We start from the raw sequence: 25,582 nt of genomic DNA on the forward strand, positions 1-25,582 counted from the left end.
ATCGAGTGATTCAAGCGAACGAACTGAAAAGAACGATCGGCTGACAATGGTGATGGCGAATGGTAGTGGTTCTATCTGCGAAAACGAAGAATTTTATCTCATGCAAGTTGATTTCAGCTATAGCAATTGCATTACATGGATGCTTCATCATTCCGGGTGTTCGCCTTAAAAACACGTAATAAGTAAAAAAATTTACATGCGCGCTGTTATGTCAATTCAATTAGCCATTCCCAATAAAAACAATGCACTGGCAATGTATACATGTTCAGAGCAGTATGCAGATCGGCGGCAACACCATCAAAGACAGGAATGAACGCGAATGGCGGGGGACCAAAACGAGTGGAAAAACATGCCAGAGCTACACGACAGAATATTCAAACGATTTGGATGTTGAATTCATGAATACATATAGTTTAATCGATGTGAAGCTCAGCAACATCATTGAATCAAATTGAAAATCGCACGGTAACGACAACGAAATAAAAAACACCATGCACACGCTGAGAGAAAATTAAAAGTTTTGTCGTTGCGATGATGGAGATTGTGATGGCGGTGACGACGACGACGTTGCACACACAAATGCATTTCAATCCGGACGCAAATATACTTAATACATATCCAATCTACGTGACTCAATACAATGCATGTTTGAAAATGAACGGAAAAGCAAGTGAACATGCTTTAGTGAAGAAGCCAGCCAACCAACAATCAATAAGCAAGTAAACGAAAGTTAAAAAAAAAAAACATTTGTCACAGATTATGCACGATTTTTACTGTCTTCCGCCTGCGATCGCTCAATCAAAAACATAATTTGATAGTGGCAAGTGTTGGTACAAATGCGTTTTATTTTATTTTTTCACAATTTTGCCACTTAAGAGCTTCTTTCAGTCGAAAAACGTTCGGCCAGGGATTTTGGTGAAACAAATCGATTTATTTTTCGACTTATTTCGATTTCATTCACAATTGAAATGAGACAGAAAAAAAATCTAACAAAAAACTCAAGCATGGAATCATGGCTGTCACCAAACCATTATATGTTCGTAAAAAAACTATTTAATATGTGAAGCTTAACTGTTGATTTGAAAATATTTTCTCGTCTTCAATTATTCATAATAGTGTGGCGAATGAAATATTCAAAAAGAAGAAATGGTTACAAAGATACGAGAGGTAATTTGATTTATAAAAAAAACAATTGCGCTTTTTTCTATTCATGTGAAGCAATTCCAATTGACACAGATAAAATTGACTCTTCCTGCGTACTTACCTAAATTACGACCTGAAATCTGAATAAATAAATGAAAATCAATGAAAATATCTGGTATTCGGGCATTTTATTTTACATTTTATTTTTCGAGAATTGTTGGTTTTTTCATGACATCGGATTTGAATTTGATCGGATTCGGCTATTGATCCGATCCATATAATTCGTTTCTTTTTTTCTTGAACTTATCATATCATTATAGTTGTTGTTGTTGTGTGTGTTCCAGTTCCTGTGTCTATTTGTGGATTTTTTCTTATCCATACATTTGTATTTTCTTTTTTAGTGTGTCTCGCTCCTAACTTAAACACCATCATATTTGTATTTTGGGGGGTCATTTTCACTCGAATTCGATTAATTTTTGTTTTTGTTTTTATTTTCTTTAAATTTCTCTTCATATTTTGTTGTTGTTTAATTTAATTACAGAAAACAGTCTTTTAAAGCTTTCATCACATTACAATTACATTAAGACATATAATAATAATTGTTATTATTATCGTAGTAATATATAATCATATTTCCTGTTAAATATATGCATACTTTTTTTGTGTTTAATCCATTTTCGTTTTTGACATCCTCTTGAAAATAAGATTTAGTGCAATTACTTTCATTCTCTCATAATTCTCACAATTTCATTTATTACAAATTAATAATTAATGTACGTGTAGACATATCATTTTTTTTTATTGCGAAGCATTTCAACGACTTTTCAGCGGTGTCACACACACCGTCTTAAAATAAACGCTTCAAACATTTATATTTGATATATATATATATTTCTTCAATGAATGTGTGTGTCTTGTTGTTAAGTGGGTTTGTTTTTGTATTTAATAAACTTTTATCTAAGATTTTTTTTACGATTTTCTTTTCGTATGCCAAAAAAGCCAGACAACACATTACAAAGGGAGTTCACATTTACAAAATTAAACAGTAAAAATGACAGAGACACAAATTGTAAACGAATATGAATTTGGAGGTTGGGGGGGAGGGCATAGTATGCAGATATAAAATGATAATAAAAACGTTCGTATTCAATATTTATAGACAAATAAAAATATTTTGTATGTGTGTGTGCTTATTATTAGAGCTTATCGCTGTAAACTATCGTGTCATATGCATTTCAGTAAGTGTTGGGTTGTTTGTCTGCTTGTTTATTTTCTCTCGTGCGCAACTGTTACACAAGCATTGACAATAAATGCATACATAACCACATCTACGACTCACTCCAGTCTGATTTTTGTTTATTTGGTTTTTTTTTATTCACATAATTTATAAAAATATTTTTTTCTTTTTTTTTCTCTGTTTATTAGTTGGTTTTTTTGGGGGGTTGGAGATGGCGGTAGGTGTGTCAGCGAGATTCGTCTAGCTTTGCATCTAGCATAAAAACGCGTTTCCATAGGCTGGTGAGCCGTTGGGTTTCGAATAGTTAAGCTCAATGCTTGTATTCAGTGCATTTTAATTGATAAATGTTTTCTCAGTTTTGGTACCGTACATTTTTTTTGTAATCCCACATGAGTCGATGTGTGGGTATGCCTATGTGTGTACGTGACTGTGCAGAGTGGTTTTGTCTGTATCATTTCAAACAAACAAAAAATATTTTGTGTGCCATTTCACAAAATACACGCTCTCACACTCTTTGGCTTACAGTGATTGCGCTCGCGACATCCACATATTTTGTGTATATGGTCATTTATTGAACGTACATACCAACTCTCCAGCTACCTCACTTTTCATTATTATTGGTTAAACTAAATTTAGATTTCGTACAAAATATACAAAATAAACTGAAATAACATTCGATTTTGTTTATGAGTGTATGTATGTGTTTGTAACGATTTCCCTCTTTCATTTATAGAAACAGTTTTGTTTAAGAGTTTCTGTTGTTTGTTTCACTAAAAATAAATTTAATGTCAACCCCGTTTGTTTTTTTTTCTAACCGTTAGTTTATAACAAATAAAACTTTCGAGATTTTGAAATGTTAAGAAACAAACGGTTTGATGTAAAAAAAGAAATATCGATTAATTTTGTCTATCTGTCATATATAAATAATGATTTTTTTTATTTTTTTTATTTGCCATTTTCGCACGAATGGTTGGCATTTTCAGCATCCAATTTAATTTACTAGTTTAATGAATGATTTTTCATTTGACGCTCTAGAATCAGATTCACACACACATAGAGAGCATCTATGTGTTTTAATTAGCTGCGTATACAAACATATAACATATACAACAATACATGTACAAACATATCACCTTTTCCCTCTTTTTTGCTCTGCTACAATGCTCAATATATCTCTCGTTCTCTTGTTTCATATTTAATAAAAGTATTCTCCACTGATTTTCACCAATTTTCCTCATTAAAATGAGTATTTTTCGCTGACACTCTACATCCCCTTCTATGGTTACATCGGTTTGCGTTCAGTGTTCACGTGCACATTGTTTATGTATACATTTTGTTTGTTTGTTTGTTTTTTTTATCGGTCGTTCATTTCATGTTCAATTTCAATAAAAACAATTTTTGATACTATGACGTACCTGATGATGGATCATCCATATCGTGAACAAACATGGGTAGTGAATTATCTGGAACGAATTGTTTTCGATATCGTTGATTTTTATTAATTTTCTGGTCGTTTTTATTTATAAGATGTTTTGCATCCAATGAAATTGTTGTACTGTCATCAGGCAATTTTTGATTTTCGCTAGAGATTCGCGTTCGACTCGATGTTGCCGAAACTTTTCCATGCGTTCCACTAGGTGCATTCGTATCAGAATTTTGTATTGGTTTTTGTATTTGTCGTTGCTTCAATGCTTCTGTGTCACTGTTTCCATTACTGTTACTACCACTGGATGTTGTTGCTGTTGTCGTTGTCGTCGTCTCGGAACTTTTTGTTGGCATCATGATTGCATCGTGTTGATTACCCACACCATCACCTGTACTACCACTATTACCGCCCATAAAACCGTTATCAGTAGCCACACCACCAAAATCCTTTGGATCGTATTTTGCAAAGGCAATCGTCTTTTGATGATGCAATCCCGGTGCCTGTTTTAAATTAGCCAAACGTTGTTGAACGATTTTCAAATGTTTCAATATGTAATCCTCTTGTGGTGCCAATTTATGGGCGTGCTGTAGACAATCAAGTGCCTGCGTTAATTTTCCACGTTCCACATAAACGACACATAAATTATGCAATCCTTGAATGTTTAACGGATCGATTTGTAAAATGCGTTTATAACACTGTTGTTGTTGGTTCCATTCAGTTTGTACGTTCGTAAATTCATTCGAAGAAGTTTGTGTCGGGTTAAATTCAATCGGTCGGGGTGTACGCGTAATCGATGTGCAAAATAAAAGGACAGACGGCGAAAAAAGAAGAGAAAAGAGAAAACAAAATGTTATCGGGATTAGTTTACTTTGTGTGATTCATAGTTAAAAATAAAACCGTAGCTTTGGTTAAGTCTTTTGAAAAAAAACGAATAAAGAAATAATATAACATGCACCCTGGACGATATGGTATTAGGTGTCTTGGCTGAGGATTTAAAAATAAAATAAAAAATAAAACCGGATTTCCACTGAATTTATTGCCATATTACAATTTATTATTACAAATGGATATGGCGTGAAGTATAGTTGTGCAAGGGCAATTTTCACTCACTACTATTCTATATAAATACACTCACACCTTGCGGATAAATAAAAAACTTTCTATGAAGAGTAAATATAATTGGAACGAATAATAATCGTTTGAATACATGCTACAATGGAGAAATAAAATGCGATATGAAGTCATTTTTACTCCCTTCTCCACCATTGTCCAGTTCGGAATAGAAATAATGATGTGAACCAAACAAAGGAATGGGCATAATTATACAGATTTTCACGAAATGACATGCACGGATTTAACTTTGCAAAGTGTCGTTTTTTTTGTCAGCTAACATTCAATCATTTCACATTCTTCTGTATTGTTCGTGACGTGGCAAAAATATAAATAAATAAAATGAAGTATGAACTATGAAAGTCATCGTTGGCATACCAAAATCCCATATGCAATTCATCTATTCAGCCATTTAACATTCAAAAGTGCTTCGTATCACTTTGCACACGTTCGAAAAAATGAGAGGCGGGGAAGGTATAGCAAGAAAATGGTAAAAAGCTAAAAACGAAGTAAAAACTCTTTATCAAAATTGAAACAAAGAATTACAAAAAAACGAGGGCCACATACAAATTGAATGAAACGAAGAGTTTCTTGTGGATATTCAGCGCAACGAAACAAAATATATCCACTGTACAGATTTTTTTGACCACTGTGTGTATACATTGTGTTTGGTGCGTTCTTTCGCTCGACGCTTTGGCTGTGTGTTATGTTTGCGTTTATTTCAAGCTATTCAGCTAGCAACTAATTCAATTAAAACTGTTTAATGAATTCATTTTCTTTTATCACAATTTTCTATTTATTCATTACGCTGCATTCGCTTGACGTTCGGTTGAATCCATGGTTGAAACCATTGCTTGTATTAACGTGAACGCGTCTCTCTCTATCTACTTCATTCACGATGAACATTTTGCTCCCGCTTATGGTTGCTGCCTCTTTTCATCATCATCATTGTCATGCCACTGCGTATAAATCTGGTTGAAAATATATCGCTTTCAACCAAAGTAGCCGTACAAAACGAAAAATAAATAAATTATTTGGCTTGGCATTTTTTGAAGAGAGAGATGGAACAAGAGTGAAACGTTGTTTGGATTTTGGACGTTGAATTTATCTTGTTTATTTTTATGAGACACATCAAAATTATTCGCGAGCTAAGCCAAAATCAAGCCAAGTCAACGAGTCAACCAAATGAAAATACAAAGCCTATGCGCGAGCTCACATACATCTTAACACACAAGCTCATCCCTTTTTTTCTCGCATTTGGTGTTTGTGTGAGTTTTTCATTTGTCAGCGTATATTTAAGCCACAAAGACAACTCGCAGAAATTAAAGTTTTAGTCGAGCGCCGAGATGAACGTTATAGAAAGCGAAAATAAAAACGCAACGCCCGTACTCCAAATGGAAACAAAGAAACTGTGCAAAAACTTTACATTAATAAATTAAAGACCGATGAAAAACCACGAACAAAAAAAGATTTGATGTGAAAAAGAAAACAACTACCATTGCCTAACAATAACAATAATAATAACTGTAGAAGAAAAGAAGAATAACGGACGAAAGAATAATTTTGTAAGAGATAACACAGCGAGAAAAAAAAACACAGCATTCAAAAACAACAGAGAAAAACTATTTCATTATGTTTATAATTACATTTTCGGCGGCGTCCAAGTCTTTGACATGGTTTATATAGATGTCCCCCAGCAGAATTAAGCCTTTTGTGTGATCCGGATGGTATTTGACGAGTTGGTTGAGAAATGAGGCGGCTTCGAGTGGTCGTTGATCGTCGGCCAAAAGCAAGGCCAAATTGAATAGCGCGCTCCGGAAATCGTGTTTCAAATGAACAGCACGCCGGAACCAATTCTCTGCTTCTTCAATGTTTTTATCATCCATTGCCAGCATACCCATATTAAAATGTACACGCTCGTTTTTGTCTATTCGTGTGGAATCGCGCATATTTTTTTTTATTCGAATTGTGTTATTACGTTGCGATGCATAAGCAAATAGATATGCGCATACCGAATTGAAAGAGAACAACAAAAAAACATTGAAAATATATATATTTACCTTTGAGATTAACTAATGCTTATGCTGTACGCTTTTTTTTGGTTGGGACATATATATGCATTTTAATTTTTAAACAAAATTTAAAAATCTGTACACCCTTAAACATAGTATCAAATGAGCAAATATGTAGAAATTCATTGTACTCACCATCCATTACAAGTAGTTTCAGTAAACGTTCTCGTGCAATCGAGCGAAGTTCAGGTCGGCCAAATTCTTGTAGTAAAATTGCTGAGTTGAGTAGTGCTTGACCATGTTCTGGGTCGATTTCTAATGCTTTATCCAAATAGGCAAGTGCTTGTGAGGCTTTCCCTTGTTCCAGTAAAACAACGCCCAGCTGTAACATGAAATAAAATACGGAATTATAATAAAATACACGAAGAGACAACGATGAAGACGGCGACAAAGAAGGCGTCATTTTGAGAAAATGGAGTTCAAGAATAAAGCGCATTTAGTAATCTGAAGTAAATTGGTGACGCGTCGTTAGAAGGCGGCAAATTGGTTTGGGAACAAGATAAATGGCTGATATTTTAATGAATATTTGATATGATGCAATAATTCATTTTATCTCGTTGCGATGTCATTTTTGTGAATGTTAAAATACCTAAGTGTTCATCGACTTTAAATGATGCGCGCCATTAAACCGCTTTTAAAATGTTCTCTGGTGTAATTCTCTCCTTTTTTCGCTTTCTTTTTCACTGTTTTACATCGTTGCCTTTTGGTATATCACACACACACACTCTGCCTACGACATTCTAAGATTTAGTTGCTTTATGTAAACGAGCGGAACGAAAAAAAGAAGAGTTGAACACAAGTGTTCAATAGGAAAAATGGAATAGATGTATGCAAGTGGTTTGGGTTTTTTGGGGGTGTATTGAGAGTCTGTGTTATAATGAAAGTATATTTTTCGTTGGCGCAATATTTCGTTGTGTGAGCAAATTTTCATTGGCTCATTTGTACGCATAACACATACACATTTCATACATAATGTATGGAGACATAATGCACGAGCACATGTATTTAAGTGAAAATGGCAATGTTTACACTCGCTCTTATGCGCTTGCTATCATTCGAACGAGATATTTTAAAATGGGTGTCCGGGATCGAGTGCACTCACGGCATATACATACGAGAGCATATACAAAGTGAAAGTGGGTTTCAGATAAAGAGCAAAAAGGAGCATGGTTTGTGTTAATGTTTGAGCGAATACTTACATTATAATAAATATCCGGATTAGTGCTATCATATAGTAGCGCTCGTTCGTACACTTCTTGTGCGTCTTTGGTTCGATTCAATTTGATCAGAATATCGCCGCGATTTATGTACGCTTGTGTGTAATCCGATCGCATGCTAATCGCTTGTCGATATAATAAATCAGCTTCTTCGAGTCGTGTATGATTTTTCGATATTAAATTGGCAAGATTCAAAAACACGTGTAAATGATTTGGTGCGATGCGTGCTTGATACGTTTCGCCTGGTTTTGCTTTCGGTAGCAATGATTTGGCACGTAAAAATGCCTCTTCAGCTTGTTGAAATTGTTTTAAATGATTAAAGGTGCGGCCAACATTAATATGCGCACCAACATCATCCGGTTGCACTTGTACAGCGGCCAAAAAATATTTTAACGCATCGGCATAGTTGCCATCACCTTCGAGCGCATGACCAACATTATTAAATAATTTTGCATTGCGTTGATTGACACGCAAACCAGACATAAATATCGTATACTCAGTCTTCCAATCCCAATTACGATGATATGTTTTAATGGCATGCGATCCAATCAAGATGCACATAAATAACCAGATCAACTTTCGATTTTGATGATGTTGTTCATGTAGCACATGAAAACCGTACGCGATCAGGATGCAAAAACCCATCGATGGCATATACAGCACACGTTCGGCAATCACAAAACCAACGGGAAAAAATAAATTCGATGCTGGTATGAATGGTATCACCATAAATGCTGTACCCTATTGAAATACAAAAAAAAAAAAAAAAAAAACAGAGACAGAAAAAGAGTGAAAAAAAATGCAAAAAGAACAACCGAAATCAACGGATTCCGAATGAGTACGTTTCGATTTAGATTTATTTGACATTTAAATATTGATTCAAATGCCACTCGTTTCGCCTTTTTTCATGCTTTTTTTCCCGTGCGACTGTCTGTCTATTTGTATATTTGTTTGTTTTTCGTTTTAGCTTGGTTTGCTTCGGTATATCATGGCCCCGGATGAAATTAGATGCACAAATGGAAATGGGCAAACTAGTAGAACGAAGCAAACATACACGCACATACACAAAACGATACAAATTGGAAACGAAATGGCAATATATAAAAGTGCAACAATCACGATAAATATATATATATATGGATAAAAAAAATCCGAAAAACAAACTGAAGAAGAAGAGCTTGTCGCAAAAGGGGAAACAAATGTCGAGTTTAAAATGATAAGTTGTTTTATTTCGAATTTTGGATCAATGGGCAATGTGAAAAAACAAAGTCTGGACGGATGCACAAACTTGTGCCACATCGTCGTTGTTTCGTTTTTCGTTTGTCTCGTACTGAATGATCTCGGTATGCAAAGAAATCTCAAATGCATTCGGTGGTGTCAAACCGCGTTGTGTAGCGCAACGCAATTCCAAGCAGAATATGTCGCTCCCAAAGCGGGACATGGAAATTGTCATACTGACATCAACGAAACCCAAAAAACGTAGTGAGATAGAAAGAAGAATGAATTGTTGAGAGAAATGAATTGTGTATTACGTGAAAATTTCGTTTGACTTCTATATGAATCGTTGCGGCGAAAGAGTAGCTCTTATTTTTCTCCAAATAATTCTGCAACATAAAGTTTTTTATGAATAGTTTTTTTGTTGTATTACAACAAATAAACCGTGTGAAAAAAACTTCATGTTGCAGTATTATTTGGAGAAAAATAAGAGCTACTGTTTCGCCGCAACGATTCATATGTATTACATATCTTTAGCAAATATAATTATTGTTCCATCGAAATGGTCGTTTACTTTTGAGATGCATACGAAGTATAGCAGCAGTAGCAGCAGCAGCAATAGCATAAATGCCAGAGCACTTTTCGGTATAAAAATAGAATGAAAAATGACATAATACTAAAACAAGCGAAAAAGGATAAACGCAACGACACAGAACGGAATGAAATGTTGATTCAAGTGACCATTTCGCAAAATTGACGACATAACTGCTAGCTCAAGATATTTGTTGGCAACTTTTGAAAAGTCATATCCGTGCGTCGAGAAGAGATAGATAGCCCAGACGTTGAATTTGATTTATTTTTTTCTCTCTTCTATTTCAAATTATATCGAAATTGAGATGAAGAACAACACATATATGTGAATATAAAAAGAAAACGAAATACTTACCATGAAAATAGCTGCCGATCTCTGTTGATTATCTGTGGTAAATGCAACCCATAGTAAAGCGATTAGCAATGTGTATGTTGCAAGTGTGGTCAAATTGCGTGTATCGAAAAATGTTTCAACCAAAGGCACTGTTCCCATTGTCCAATCACAGCATAAATCGCATGGGAACAACAGCAGCCAGAAATTCACCGATGTTAAATAATTGTAGGTTAATTGACGCGTTGGACTAGGTGCCACTGATGCTGGATTATCAAATCTATATACCGTTAAAAATAGAAGAAAAAAAAACAGAAAAAATGTGTTAGCATTATAGCGTAGAACTTACAAACCACACAATAATGAGTGCAGATGAAGAGAGCGAAAAATTGAGTAAAATCAGTGATTTCACATAAAAAGCGAAATGTTCAATGCTGAACTCGTTGCCAGACTTTTGACATGACATAATGAAAAACGATTTGCAAAAGAACAAATGTATATATTCCCCTGACACACAATGGAACCAAAGTTCGCCTCAAAATCGTGCACATAAATTATCGTCATCACATTCGATCGCAGTTGAAGAAAAAAAAAATCAAGAAATTCTTTTTTCTTTCTTTTCGATGGTTCTATTTTATTTTTCCGTGTTTTTTTTTTAATCTTTCTGAGCTTTCGGCCCTTTTACCATCCTTCTTCGCATGTGTAAATGCGAACATAGCACCAAATTATGAAAGAAAGTGTAATACGAGTATAAGCTAGGAAAAGGATCCTCGCAGTGGAAGTAATCACACACACACACAAACATACACTCACAAAAGCCAAGTGTGAAAGATAATCACAACGATTTGACTGTGAAAAAGTTTTCGTGCTTAGCTTACGGTCGTGCGCTCTCTCTCTCACACAGACACACACACATCTGATTTGAGCGCAGTAAGTTTCAAAAATCGTAAATAAAATTTCGATTTTTCTATGAAAACGTTTGTATTCTCTGGAGCAAAATTCATTCTCGCTGAAAAGGGCACGAATAAATATTTTTGCTTCTGCTTACTTTTCTCTTTTTCGCTCTGGTTTTGTCGCTCGACCCAAAAATCGTAGCAAAATGTTGTATTCATGAGCTCAAAAGTTATTCTTTTGACATTATGAGTTGCTTCCTGTCTCCATTTTCGTGCATTTGCACTATAGCTGCAATGCATCGTTTCGTATTTCTCAGTACGTATATGTCAAGCAACAACACACACACACACAGTTTAAGTTTCGATTTATTTGGTCTCTCTCTTTCTCTATTGCAACTTGTCGGACGTCTACATTTCACAAAAATGTCATTTATACGTATCCAACGGACGGTTTCTTTGCAAACGCAATTCATTTCACTGGCAACATTCACGACCGCTTTAATTCATTTTCGAGCAATCCTTTTTTTGAAATACAATACATTTTTCATTTTTGTCTCTCTTTTTTTTTCACTTTCGGCTCCTGTTCTCTTCATCTTTGCCCAATGTTCTTGTTTTTGTCTAGGGTTCGCCGTTATTGAAGTGGAACGGAAACAGAAAAATAGAGATAAAAATTGAAATGTGCATGGAATACGGTGGCTAATGGAATTTAGTAGATGTGACTACTTAATCTGCAAAAAGCTTGTAGATTTACGATGACACACACTTGCAAATTGGATTCGAACTGACATTATTACATAATTAGATGGAAAAGGCAATCATTGCAGCAACTAGAGCGTTTGGAATCAGATTTGAAATGCTTCTTTTGGATTGCTCTCAACTAATTGTGACAAAAATTATTCCAAATGAATTGAAAGCTGCCGAATGCTGAATTTAATCACTGATACCTCCATACACTTTGTTCATTTGAATTTCAACAAATTTTCTTTAATGATTCTTACACTCTTGCAAAATTGTGCCGAAGAAAAAGAACTTTTTAATTTATGCAAAAAATAGAGAGCGAGTAAAAAAGTGAGGATGGCACAGAAAATATGCGGTGCCAAAGGTGAACGAGCATAAAGAAAAATGTTTGTCAAATTATTTAAATTTGGTTTTGGTTTACGGAACTTAAGTCGTTCATCAGGATGTGTATTTAGTTTGGTTACATGTTGTAAAATGTGATATTCACATGGTGTCAACAACAAGTTTAGAAATATAACTTTTACAGCAATTTACCAATCAAGTTCTCCCCACTGAATACTCATAGTTTTTAGTGGTGAGTGAAAGAAAGTACAATAGAAATTGAGACCAAGCATATAGATAGTATGCTCTCCATGGACTTTCTCTCAAAACCACTGAAATTTGTTGAGTACGTTTTTCATGAAACTCTCTTCCAAATGGATATCATGATATGAGCTTTAAATGAAAAACAAAAATCGGTATAATTATAACATTATTACATACCTTGTGAAGACTGGTAGCTGTGAACCCATTACTTTAAAACGTGCAAATAACAGTCCCATCGTCGTTAGGAATAGAATGCATAAGCGCTTCTTCGTATCCGATGTCCAAGTACCAGATGGCAATATAAAACTTTTTCCACTCACAATGCAACGCAGACAATGCACAATATTTCGAATTGAGATCTACATGTACGTGTCGTCATCATAATCGTTTTTGTTGTTGTTGTTGTTCAGCCAAAAATGTAAGCGTAATTTACCGGCAAAAATGTGATATCCGAGTGATGGTTGCGGCAACGATGCAGGTGGACAAATTAATGTTGGTGGAACAATGGTTGATAAACACAGCATTTAAGTAAGCATAAATAAAAAGATAGACGAATAGAAGAGAAAATGTTAATAACAAATAAACAAATTAAACCAAAAAATGACGAAAATTCTTGTTTAGAGAACTAATTTAATGAATAGTTTTGCGCTGGTCGAAAAAAGAAACTTTATTTAATGGCCATATCTTCATTTATTTTCCATTAGGAGGTCGAAAATTGTCTCTTTTTCAACTGAATACACGATATATCAACATTTCGATTCTTCGAAAACTAACAACAATAATTTTAAGCGACAAAGAACATACAGTGAAATTGTTTCAAACAAAGTTTTGTTTATTGCATCAAATAGATATGCCTATCTACTTGAAATGCAATGATTATACGATTAATGAAAATTAAATAAATGAAGATTCCAAATCATCGAACATTGGCCACTTTGTAATTAGTGAAAATATCACTTGGATGTCATCGAAAAATGAACATCAATTTTCTTGTGAATATCAGCACTGCCAAATATCGAGGATAGACTGTATTTCACCTATCCATATTGAATACAAATGAAAAACAATTCTCCAAACTTTCTCTCGAGAGTCCTGTTCTTTTTTTGGTGTGTGTGTGAGTGTGTTTGCATCTAAAAGTTCGGTTTTCCCAACTTGAACAAGTTAAATGAATGTTTCTGTGATCAATTTTGGGTAAAATGAAACTCATCCTGATTTGAAACGAATTAAAAAAAATTCAATTAGTTTAAAGGTACTCAATAAATAATTTGCTATCTAAAACTTAAATGTGAACAATTAATATTATTCGCATTTCATCGGATTGCATTTAGTGAGAAAGAGAGAAAGAAAGAAAATGCCAATTCAACGAACGATCTAAAAAAAATTATTAAATAGTTTGAATGAATCGATTTCATTCACATTTCGATGTATTGTTTTTCGGATAAGTTCAACAACAAACCGGATTTCTGTACATGTCGACTGAAAATGCAATGATTTTTGTCTGACACAATCTGGCCACAATTGGGAAAAGTGACCAGGATTACAAACTCTCTGAAACATGTACAAATTCGGACGCATGACAATGCCAAAATAAAAAGCATTTCAGAAAAACTTTTTCCAGCTGCAAATGCAGAAACGTAGCGGATAAATGGACGGTTCCAGAGAGGGAAAGAGACGATGAATTAGTTATCTATCTATTTGAAAACATAAAACCACACACATTCAAATGTAGTAGAGTATAGTGTATGACCGAAGTAAATTAGCAAGAGAAATGGATATGTGATGCTAGAGAAACAGAGATAGAGAGAGTGAAAAACAGCAGGCATACACACATACCAGCCGAGTATGTTTTTACGAAGTAGTAATAATGAATCCACACATATTTTGGTATTGGACGTTGGCATAAATGGTTTCGGGTTTAAAAGCAAAGTTTTTTGTGACAGGCGAACGCCCGAAAAATGTGCGCGCCATTCACATTTGTTTGGTGTGATGCGCACAGTTAGTTTATTGGTGGTTTTGCTATATACTTTATAATAACACTTGAATCTAAAGTGGCTGGTATTTTCCACAATTTCCACTGGGAAATTTTGGTTTGTTTGACTCGCTCATTACTAGTAGAAATGAGAGAATCTACAGTCGAAACCATCACCATCATTTTTTAAAGGGCAACAAAAGTAAAAGAGAACAAAAAAACACTGCACACTGCTTTCTTTTGCAATGGCTTTTGTCTTAAAATGTTTTTTTTTCTTCTTCCTTTTTTGAACTTCATTCTTATCTAAAACTTTGCATTTAATTTCAGCACATGAGCGTGAATAAATTAAGTGAACGTGGAAATCCAGTAATTCTCTCTACATTGTACCGTATTCAATCAAAGCCCAAGCCGCGTACACTTGGTCGTTTTTCTTTTTCACAGTTCGTTGCTTTTTTTCTCACTCTCTATCTCTTCGACTCTTCTATTTTCAGCACTTTACCATTTCTTTGTGCTCGAATCGAGATTTTATGATCTTATCCCCGATCGAAAAAAAAAACCGAACAAACACACAGAGACAGACATCGACTAAGTGCTCCTGCTGTGAAAACTTTCAACAAACTTTTCTATTTCGGAGCACGAATAATGCAAGACGTCAGCACCATGCACATATACATACACAATATGGGCAAATGTGCACAAGTGCATGGACTGCTATTTTTTGGCCAACGCATTTTCTTTTTTACAGTTTTTTTTTATATCATTCATTGGAGATAAGAGCATGCGATTGTAGAAAGGCTTTAGTATTACGACTTTTTTGTGCTTATTTATTACGACTTTGGCACTCGTATAGTTCGAATAAAGTTAGAACGAATATACTTATATATATAAAGGAATAAAACGAAGGGAAGAAAAAAAAGTGTCTTACCTTTTGTATAACAAATATTTCATAAACAGCACAAATAGCCGTGACTGTAATCCCCTGTTCTTTGCACAGCATTGCCGTTGCTACCGAAATCATTGAAATTGCCAAATATTTCCATCCTGTAAAGAAAACCACAACACAATTGATATGCGACGATGGAAACGGTCCAGGTAGAAGAAATGATGTATTTTTTTGTTATTTTATGTGCGTGTTGTGTATATAATAAAAGTAGATTAGAAAATAAAAAGGAAAGAAAAAAGAAATCATCGTTACAATCAAGTGCGAATAGAATGCAGAGTCTGAAATGAGAAAAAGGCAACAAAGCAAAACAAAAAAAGACACACACACTATGGGATTTCAATGAAAATGGAAGGAGCAAGAGGTTTGCAAATAAATCTAAAATGCCACATGGACACAATATAGCACACACTGCGGGGGAATCGGAATGAGTTGGAGTTGAAAAGCTTAAAATCATTATTTGTCGATCGCATTCTTTTACGGCTTTTTATTTCTCTCACTCTCCCTTGGATTAAAGTTCGAAGAAGTTTGACGACGACCGCCGCGTACCAGCAATGAAATAAGCACTGAATATAGATTCCTTTTTTTTAAAAGTCGAATAAAAAATGCATGAAAGTTAGCTAAAGATACTTCTGTTTTCGTTGCTTTCGTAATCACACTTTCTTCGTACGGCTACCATGGTCAATAGCGACCACTCTTAGCCAAGAAAAACATTGAAGCTGAGAGAGAAAATAAATGCAACGAAGATAAATAAAACAGAAAACATACCCTTAGCACTTAATGCGTATCGTACGGTATTTGCGTCTATATATACCTACATGTAAATTCCCATAAAGTAACACCGCAAACCATTCATTGTCAATAAGTACAACTAAACGGTTAACTCTCAACACATTGGCGTGCTCAATATCAATTATCAGCAAACAGTGTGGAGCGGTAACAAGAGCTAATGTTTAAAACGATGTCAGAACTTTAAGACGTTACCGTCGTTTTGGTTTGTGGCGCTGCCCTGCGAGGTCTTGTGTCAACACGAATCCCGTACGATATCATTAAAAAAATGCGAATGTTTGCGGGGGGAAAAAGGAAATGGTAGAAAGAAGACTGAGAGAAGTTTAAGAATAAAGGTGCTAGGTAAAAGAGAAAATCATTCTACAATTTAGAGCGGATGGTAGAAAATGTGTGTGTGCACGAGCAATGGACGTGAATTAAATTGTTATATAGCACTTATATACTCACCGGTTAGCTTGCTCTTTTTCTCTAGTGTTGATTTTACGTAAAATATAAACGCAAGTAGAAAAAATACGGACGACAATGTTTCAGCTCGGCCAACAACACCTGTTACCTGTTGAATATGAAACGAATAAAAAGAGATAGATTATATAAACTTCACTGAATACACACGCGCGATCTATTTTTTTTAAGGATTTGTTACAGCATTGTATATTGTTAAATTAAACACCAACAGAATGTGTGACACTTTTGACCAACTACACACATACTCAACGAGTTGAACAAATTGAACCAAACACGAAGAATATAAGAAAAGGAGAGAAGCTCAGAGAATAGAAAATGAAATCCAAACACCAAATGCATTGTCACACATGAAAAAGCATCGCACATTTTAACACTGACAAAATGAAAAATGGTCATGCGAAATGATGCTTTAAAAGCAATGTGCGCTAGATTCCATATGTTTTCATTGCCAACGTTTTCTCAAGCATCAAGAATTTTTATTATTTTCTGTTGTTTTTCAGCATTTTTTAGTCGAACGGTCGAAACGAATTATGTGACACTTTTAGCTATAATTCTAATCATCGTCGTAAACATTTGCGCTCATCAGACAATATTGCATACTAGCGTGCCAATGCAATGATAAAAAAAATACCACAATACAGAGTCACCGATATCAGGGCGGCCGATGATTCCGCTTTTATCGAATATCGTCAGAAGATACTTAGCTAAATTTGGAAATAAATCCATTAGAGAGAAAAACGAAAACGTATTTGTCATCATTTTACGCCTTCCAGACGTGATTAAGCCCAATGCGGCATTGAATTGATTTCTCAAAATGAGAGATAGAGAAAAAAAACATAGAATGAACTTTCGCTATTTATTTTGTGCCATGTTCGTTGTTTTTCGGAATTTTGTTTTTTTTTCGGTCGCATTTTTCTCTTTCTCATTTTCTACGACGACTTTCTTTGTCATTTTTCACGAGCTTATTGACAAATTTTTCTTTCCTTCCATATAGATTGCACTTTCTCAAACCATGTAAATTTCCAGTCATAACAGTAGAATGCATGCTCATTTCCATTTCATTCGATATATCTATATGTATATGTTATATACACACGCTTTGTATATTTTCTTTATACTTATTACGTCGTTTTTTTGTTGCCACAACTTCAACAGTTTTGTTTAGTACTTTTTTCGTCGGTTGTATTTCCCTCATTTTTCACCCCCATCCTCTCTCTCTGTATACTAAATGCGCACTCCGCGACCAAAGAAGAACTAAACGGAAAATATTGTATTCAAAATATGCACGAACGGAAGATAATAAAGGAAAACTATGATGTTAAATGAAAGTTCAGATAAAAAAACCATGAGCATACTGAGCATGTAAGGAGCGAGTTGGCGAGAAAAGGGTAGATAGACAGAGAAGATGGCTGTAGAAAGTGGCATTTGAAATATTCGGCAAAAAAACTTTATTTTCACATTCTCTTAAAGATAACGAACCGAGATTTATTCTGTCAAATGGTTTATGTACGAATGCGCCAAAATTGTGCACGGAAATGGCTTTTATTATTCAAATTTAAGTTGACAGTGTGTAAACAATGGCAAATTCTAGTGCTCAAGAAAATAGAAAAGAAACAATATTTTTGAAGCGATACATACAACGCTTTGTACGCGATTCAGACGCCAAAACACAAGAATATGAACACTAATGTTTAGTGGCCGAGAGAAGGTCTGAGAGATAGCAAGAGCACAGAAAGACATGAAGTGGCAACATTTTTATTGTGAAGGTCTGAAGTAAAAGATAATTCATTTTTCTGAAATAATTGTCGGAATATCCACCACTAAGCTCGCCGTTTGTGTCTGTTATTCCATTGCTGGAATGATCATCTGGCGTGAAATAATTTTGGTCGTTCCTGTTCATTTTTTTTTTTTACTTATAAATTTACTCATTCTCAGTCGCTTCGTCGAAAATTTTGTTTTAGTTAACATGCAGTGCTTTCGTTGAAATAAATCTAAATTACCTTCAACACACCATTTTCATAGCAAGTTTCAAATTTTCATTTCATCGAATTGAATTATTGCGGTAAAAAATTCAATTGTTGCTATTTGCCACCGTTACGTTGTGTTCGCTTAATGGTTGTACGGGTGCTTTTGCTTTATCCCCAACTCTATTTTTCACTTCATCAATAAAACAAAACTTTGGCCAACGATATTGCACATGCCATACGGTCTTTCAGCTCTTATTGTGTACTGAAAATGTGGATATCAAACGGTGCAAGTGTGTCTCGTGGGCGTAAAACCAAATGCGAACGGCTACAAAATATTCCATTTTATTTCTTTCTCCTTTTGCTCTCTCCAAGCGTGTTGCGATGGCTAAATCAAAATTCCAACAAACTTCGACTTGCACACTTCCTCTTTTCATCTTCCATTGCATGCATTCATTTTCTCTTTATTGTGTAGCCCATTACAATTTAAATTATAACCGAAAATTTTGTGTAAATGGCTGAGTCTCGGCGCATTCACTTAACCATCGTCGCACAATGTAGTTTTTCATGAGCAAAATGTGTGTGTGTGTGTGTGTGTGTATGTGCTAAGCAAATTCTTTGAGCGCAATTTACTATATATTATTTCCAGCGAACAAGAAAGAATTCAGCCAAATTTATGTATCTAGAGAGAGTTTACGTTTACACATAATCATCTGTTATTTGTTTTGTAGGTTTCCATTGCAAGATTCTTTCATTTATTTAGTTTTTTGTTGTTGTCTTCGTAGTCATCATTGTTAAATTGCGCGCTTTTTTATTCGTTTTTTTTTTTCTCCGTTTTTGTTTTCGGTGTGTTATCGTTCATATACAACAAGCTCTATTATACTATGTATGACTGTAATCCGTAGCAGCGTGTGTCTGTAAATGTTTGCGAAGTGTTCACGCATCGAATTACTTCAAAAACAACTGGAATAAATCATAGTCCATATTCTTATGGTGAAGCAAGAAATGGGAAATGTGCAAGCGACCGAGCTGAGATTCGCGCAACACATACACTTACACACACACACACTTGTTCATTTCTCTTTTCATATCCCCGAATTTTTATAACAAACAAATTAAACAGAAGAGAATAAATCGAAAATAAAATGAAGAAGCGAACACAAGCACGTACACATTTCCCAGAATAACTGGGAAATACGAAGCAAATCGAGAAACGAAAAGTCCTTCGTTGGCAAAATGTGAAAATAACAATACAACCAGAGATTGAGAGTGAGAGAGAGAGAGAGAGAGAGAGAGAGAGAGAGAGAGAAAGAGACCAAAAGTGAGTGCAAAGAAAAACTGCAATCCATGGATTCACTCGTAGGAAGTTATGTTCGTCTGATGTGAAAGGTTGAAGTTTGTAAATCTGATATGTTCTACACTGCACATGCTAGACGGCATACGTACGTACACACATATGACTCCGAATATATCGTATATGTGCTAAAATCGTTTTTTTTTTTCAGTGGTAATGCTCACAATTCTTTTCTTTCTGGTGTAAAAGGGCGCCGCACATCGATTTTACCAAAAAGATGCCGTAAATTCTGGCTGCGTTACGTCTATACTGTGCATATCTGTTTTGGTTTTGCAAGCATAAAAGATTCCGGCGAAAGAAGAAAACAACATCAACAGCGGCATAATTTAAAAAAAACGGCGTATCAAACGCCGAGTCGAGAACGTGAACATTGAAACAGTTTGAAATGCATGTGAGCTTAGATAAATCGTAAATTGAAGTAAAATTAAGGTTTTATTCCGCTTTCAATTCAAATCTACTGCAATATTTCTAGTGAAAGGGAGTGTTTGGAGATTTCTATCTCTTGAATTTTTTGTTCGCTTTTCGTTTTGCCTTTGTTAAAAACTTTGCAAGATACTTTCTTTTTCACTCTCTCCACACTTATTTTCCCTCGTCCCTCGGTGTTGTGTCTGTATGTGTGTTTGCATCGAATAGCAAAAAGAAATGAAACGATGGATTTATCGTTACCAACATGATTCGATCCTATGTTTGGGTGCAGAGGGGGTGGATAAAGAAAAGTATGATGTTGTTCGTGAAAGTAGCACCGTGTCGCCGAAATGTCGCAATTTATCATGCGTACGAAATATATGGACTTTTGGAGTTTCAATTCAACACATCCTATGAAATAATAATAAAAAAGAAGAAAAAAAAACAAATAGAAATAGCGAAAAGGAAAGAAAACCTCCATCAATGTTAAGCTCAACCGATGAAATTAAAGTGTAAAAGAATCAAGTAGACACAGTAAAGTATCGAAAAGAAAAACGCGTTGAAATGGAAATAAAACGCAAAGTTTGCAGATAATAAATTGTGTGCAATCTGGATTAATATCGATCAAAAAGCGGGAAACATTTTTCGCAAATGCATTACATGAAGCGCGACTGAAAAATGATTACAGTCACAGTTCAAATGATACCTTCTTCTTTTTCTCTCTTTGAGAGAGTTTTTAGCGTGGCGTGGCTTTTAGTCAATCTTTCAAACATTTGCAATGATCGACATCATTTTTCACTGTGCCACAATACTTAACAATATTTTATGCGTTCGTCAACAGAAAACCTCTCGGAGAGCATTTAAAAAAAATCCCTACATATAGAGATATATGGTATACACATATAGTAAACACGGAAATGTTTAAATTTGATGGCAGGAAAAAGAAGCTCGCTCGAGTACACACATACCCTCAATTCTTTAAATGAACTTCCATGCAAATCAAATTAGACTTCAACATTGAATTTGGGCACGAGAGAGGGAGAGGAAGAGTCTGTGTGGGAGCAAAATGAAGTGAAAATGACGCAAAAAAGTGAAATGTCTCGTAATCAATCAATCAATCACGAGATGTAATTTTAATGAACCGCACCGCTCAAACATTTATCGTAGTTGTTGTACGTCGCATGGCACTCTTTATTGCTATTCACACCATTACCACAACAACAATAACACACACACACATCCACAAACTCATTCGAATTAACATTTTGCGACACACACACACAAACCAACGAGAAATCATTGAAATACTTAAGCAAGTGGCACACATTTTCAGTGTCAGCTAAATGAAATGTGTACAAGTTTGATATGTCTTTTCTGTTACTTTCGGTAAAAAAGAGTAATTTCTATGTCACCAATCATTCAACGGCGACATTTTCAAGCAATCAGATACTCTTTCAAAAGTATATATATACCCTTTTCAAATTCGAACAAATTTGCTGTACCTTAAAATGATCGTATTCTCTTTTAAGAAGAATCGCTACAAAAGAGGAAAATTTAATATATATAAAAAAAGAATGAGTGAAGGCACAACTTACCGCTTCTATGTGTATCGGATGTACAGCAAACAATAGGGCAGCTACAAAGCTAGTTACGTCACTGAAAAATATAGTACACATTCTAAAGAGAAAAGAGAAAACAAACGTTTTTGAATTAGTAACGACATGATGCACTGAATTGAATTCAACGACAAAGAAACGGACTATTTGAACATGAAATAAATGTTGATAATGCACCAATAAAAAAATGTCTACAAAAATTCAAGGAAAAATAAAACAAGAAAAAATCAACATTAACGGAATGTAGGATGTCATCAGCGCCAAACAGGAAACGAAGAAAGCTCTCGGCCGAGACAGAGAGAAAGAAAGAGAAAGCGAAAATTACGTTTATGCAAATCACCGCCATAACAACAAGCTAGATTGAATATTTATTGCATTTGTGAGTTTCATGTGAATTGACACTCACTTGGACTCGTACACCGTGCGATACAATATACCTCTCTGTCGTTCGCTCTATGTATACGTGAATTAACATGAATGAATTGCGGATGTCGCTGCAGGGAATGGTCGGAACTAACGTCTCGTAAGAAATTCTTATTAAGGTGGTAAAATGATTATTATTCGCGCGTGTTCCTTCTATCACCATCGTTTAACAATGTTTTTAGCGCACTTTTCATATACACACTTATGCGGCACATCGTTACCTCGAACGTACGTCGCTTTGTATTTATGACTGCAACGGACGCAGAAGAATGAATTTCGCATGATATGAGATCACAAACGTGATATGTTTGTGTTTCACCAACATACGTAAGATTCCATTTCAACTTTTTGTTTTGTTCTTTTCTTTGTTTTACATAAAAACGAGATAGATAAACTTTTGCATTATTATGTCGCAATTCAGCGAATATGATTTCATTTTATTCGATTGATTTTTTGTTTTCAAATTTCCATCCTTCGTCATAAAAGTGGCACTGGTACAGAGAATAGGTTAGTATATGGCTAGATCTCATTGAATTCGAGTATACATGGGTGGTTCGTTTCGCTTGATTGTCGAACAAATGCACGGCATAAATTATTCGAAATTGTACCAATTTCATGTGTTTGCATAATAGCAAGACCGATGCCTGTATCTTTGTCCTCGCATGTATGTGAACATTCAACATTTTTTTTTTCGTTTTTGCTATCGCATCAGTATTAATGGCACAAGCATCAATAAATCGCGTGACGCCGGTGTCAAGCTGACAGACCGAAAGAAAGAATGCGATAGTGAACGAGCACAGCACAAATGATGCGATCGCATACAAAATCTTCCTCACACCATACACCATTCGACTGTCGATGATGTCCCAACTAACATTGCCAACACCAATAATAACATCTATAATAATATAAGTCATAATCATGGCACTCACACGATTTATATGAATGAAATACATATATTCTTCTTCGACGATGCGAAACGATTCTTTCTGTTATGTCTTTTCTTTTGTGCTTATTAATGTGCATAATGCCACATTGAGAGGTCGCACCGACAGATGCAGACCAAACGAAATTGTGTGTTCAAAAGAAAAAGAGATGCCAACACCCACCCGCTCTCTGTATGTTCAACGGTGTTCAAGTGTTGGTAGCGATATAGAAATTTATGTACAGTAGATTTTAACAATGGTTACTACGATAGATGTTCTCTTTTGCATTTCGTACAACAAAAAAAAACGAAAACATTTTCTTGTTGGTTATTGTTGTTGTCGCAGAAAGGCAAGGATGGTTGTTTGATATCTATTTTCTCTGTTATGTACCAATATTCCGGAAGCAAAATGTGAAATATGCGGAATTCATGATGACAGCAATAATAATACATAAAAAAACAATAATCATCGTTCGATTTTATATTACGTAGGACGATCGAAGTTGCGTAAAAAAATTGTATTTTTTTGTTTTTCTCTCTTCGCCTTTTTTTATTCTTTTTCATTCTTTTGTTTTGAACGATGAAGATCACATAGATGGAATAGGGTTGAACTGCTCTATATTGTTCACTTGAAGCGCTCAATAAGTGGAAAACCAAAAAAATGTTCATTTTTCCACATTTCCATAGCAAAAAAGATAATGTGATGAGTTGAGCGGAATAGAAAATCAACGAGAGAAAAAAACAACACAAACCTTTTTTTAAACGGTCTGTATTTATGCATACTCATGGTACAATTTTCCAACAACAAAAATTTTCCGCTTGAATTCACTTTATCATACAATAATAAGTGAACAAATGGAGACACAGAGAGAGAAATGGCATCGTCAACAACGAGGAAATCACAAGCATGAAGCACATGTTTGGAATAATTTTTCCACTTCAATGATACCGAGAACTGATGGCTTATAAAGTGACAAATACTCACGGTTTCACGCGTTCAGTTGAATTCAAACACTATTTATAAATGACATATACACACGCACACTTACTGTTCGGACATTTGCTTGGGTACAATTTTATACTTTGTGAACATTGTGAATTCTTCGAATCAAAACGGACAACCGATTCATTTTTTTCGTTCCTCAAATTAATCTTACTCAAATTACAAGAAGTTTTGATAAATGTTTTTTTTTTTGTTTTCAATTTTTAATAAAAAAAAATAGTAAGGTTCACAATTGTTGATGAGCTGATTTTAAACCAAATAATAGTTGTGTCATTGTGAACATTTTGTGATTCGGTCAAGTGCTTGAAATCAAACAAGAAAGTTTTCGAGTGATTTTGAAATGACTAAAAATGATATTGATTGTATTGAAGTTTATTCAATATCATCGAAATAAAATGAGATAAAAAAAGGAGAGAAAAAAATGCACGAATTTCAGTTTTGAATTCAATTACGGTGTGGCTCGATGACATGTATTCGGTCGTATACACAATTTCGATAACATTTCACGGCTTGAATACATAACTATGTTTATAACGGATTTTCCAAGTCAAGTGGCAATCAAGCACACTTCTCTAATGTTTATGTCTGAGGTACTGCCAACCCTTTAAAAAAGTTTTCGTATTCAATCGAGAAACGAGTAAAAGTAAATGTGCGACACATACAGAAGGAGAGAGTGGGAATGAGCGCGTAAATTAGATATGTGGAGATTGAACCATGTCACAACCAACAACATATTGATTTATTTAAAACACAAACGTATTAATCAAACTTTCTTCTGCTCTTGGATTTTTCGACGGATTCCCAGGCTTTAGAAATACATTTTATAATAGAGGACAACATCCGTCGAATTGAAGTGGCAACTAAAAACGACATCGTACTGAATAAAAAAAAAACAACAAAGATAAAGAAAACAGAAGAAAAACACAACCGAAAAAGTCACAACATATGGAAATAAACATTTAAAGGATGTTTCGAATTTTATGTTAATAGCAAAATCAATCAGTTCAAAAAGAAATGTATAGACAGTTTTCCATGTTGAGTTGTTTTACAATTTTTGTTTGTGAATATCTTTTGACCCAAAATATTTACATAATGTCATACAATCTGAAAACTCGTAGTTACAATAGTTTCAACAAATTTATCATTTTTGCAGTGCTTAATCTATGGCTTA

At 34.7% G+C, this 25,582-nt stretch overlaps 1 protein-coding gene across 1 annotated transcript in view; it reads right to left on the reverse strand.

Moving 5' to 3' along the window:
- Positions 1–1,312: 1,312 nt before the first annotated feature.
- The window catches only part of LOC116340057 (protein O-mannosyl-transferase Tmtc3), a 45,106-nt gene continuing 20,836 nt past the window's right edge, over positions 1,313–25,582 (reverse strand). Inside the window, exons 4-12 of the mRNA XM_031766236.1 lie at positions 22,040–22,121; positions 16,704–16,809; positions 15,453–15,568; positions 12,736–12,917; positions 10,367–10,622; positions 8,188–8,946; positions 7,124–7,310; positions 6,563–6,843; positions 1,313–4,501 (exon numbers count right to left, since the gene is read on the reverse strand). Of these exons, the coding sequence (XP_031622096.1) occupies positions 3,785–4,501; positions 6,563–6,843; positions 7,124–7,310; positions 8,188–8,946; positions 10,367–10,622; positions 12,736–12,917; positions 15,453–15,568; positions 16,704–16,809; positions 22,040–22,121 (2,686 nt within the window). The 3' untranslated portion in view covers positions 1,313–3,784. The remainder of the gene's footprint in view (positions 4,502–6,562; positions 6,844–7,123; positions 7,311–8,187; positions 8,947–10,366; positions 10,623–12,735; positions 12,918–15,452; positions 15,569–16,703; positions 16,810–22,039; positions 22,122–25,582) is intronic.

This window comes from Contarinia nasturtii, unplaced genomic scaffold, assembly GCF_009176525.2.
Source record: "Contarinia nasturtii isolate CC-2019 unplaced genomic scaffold, AAFC_CNas_1.1 Cnas_scaffold_630, whole genome shotgun sequence".
In the NCBI taxonomy this organism is placed as follows: Eukaryota; Metazoa; Arthropoda; class Insecta; order Diptera; family Cecidomyiidae; genus Contarinia; species Contarinia nasturtii.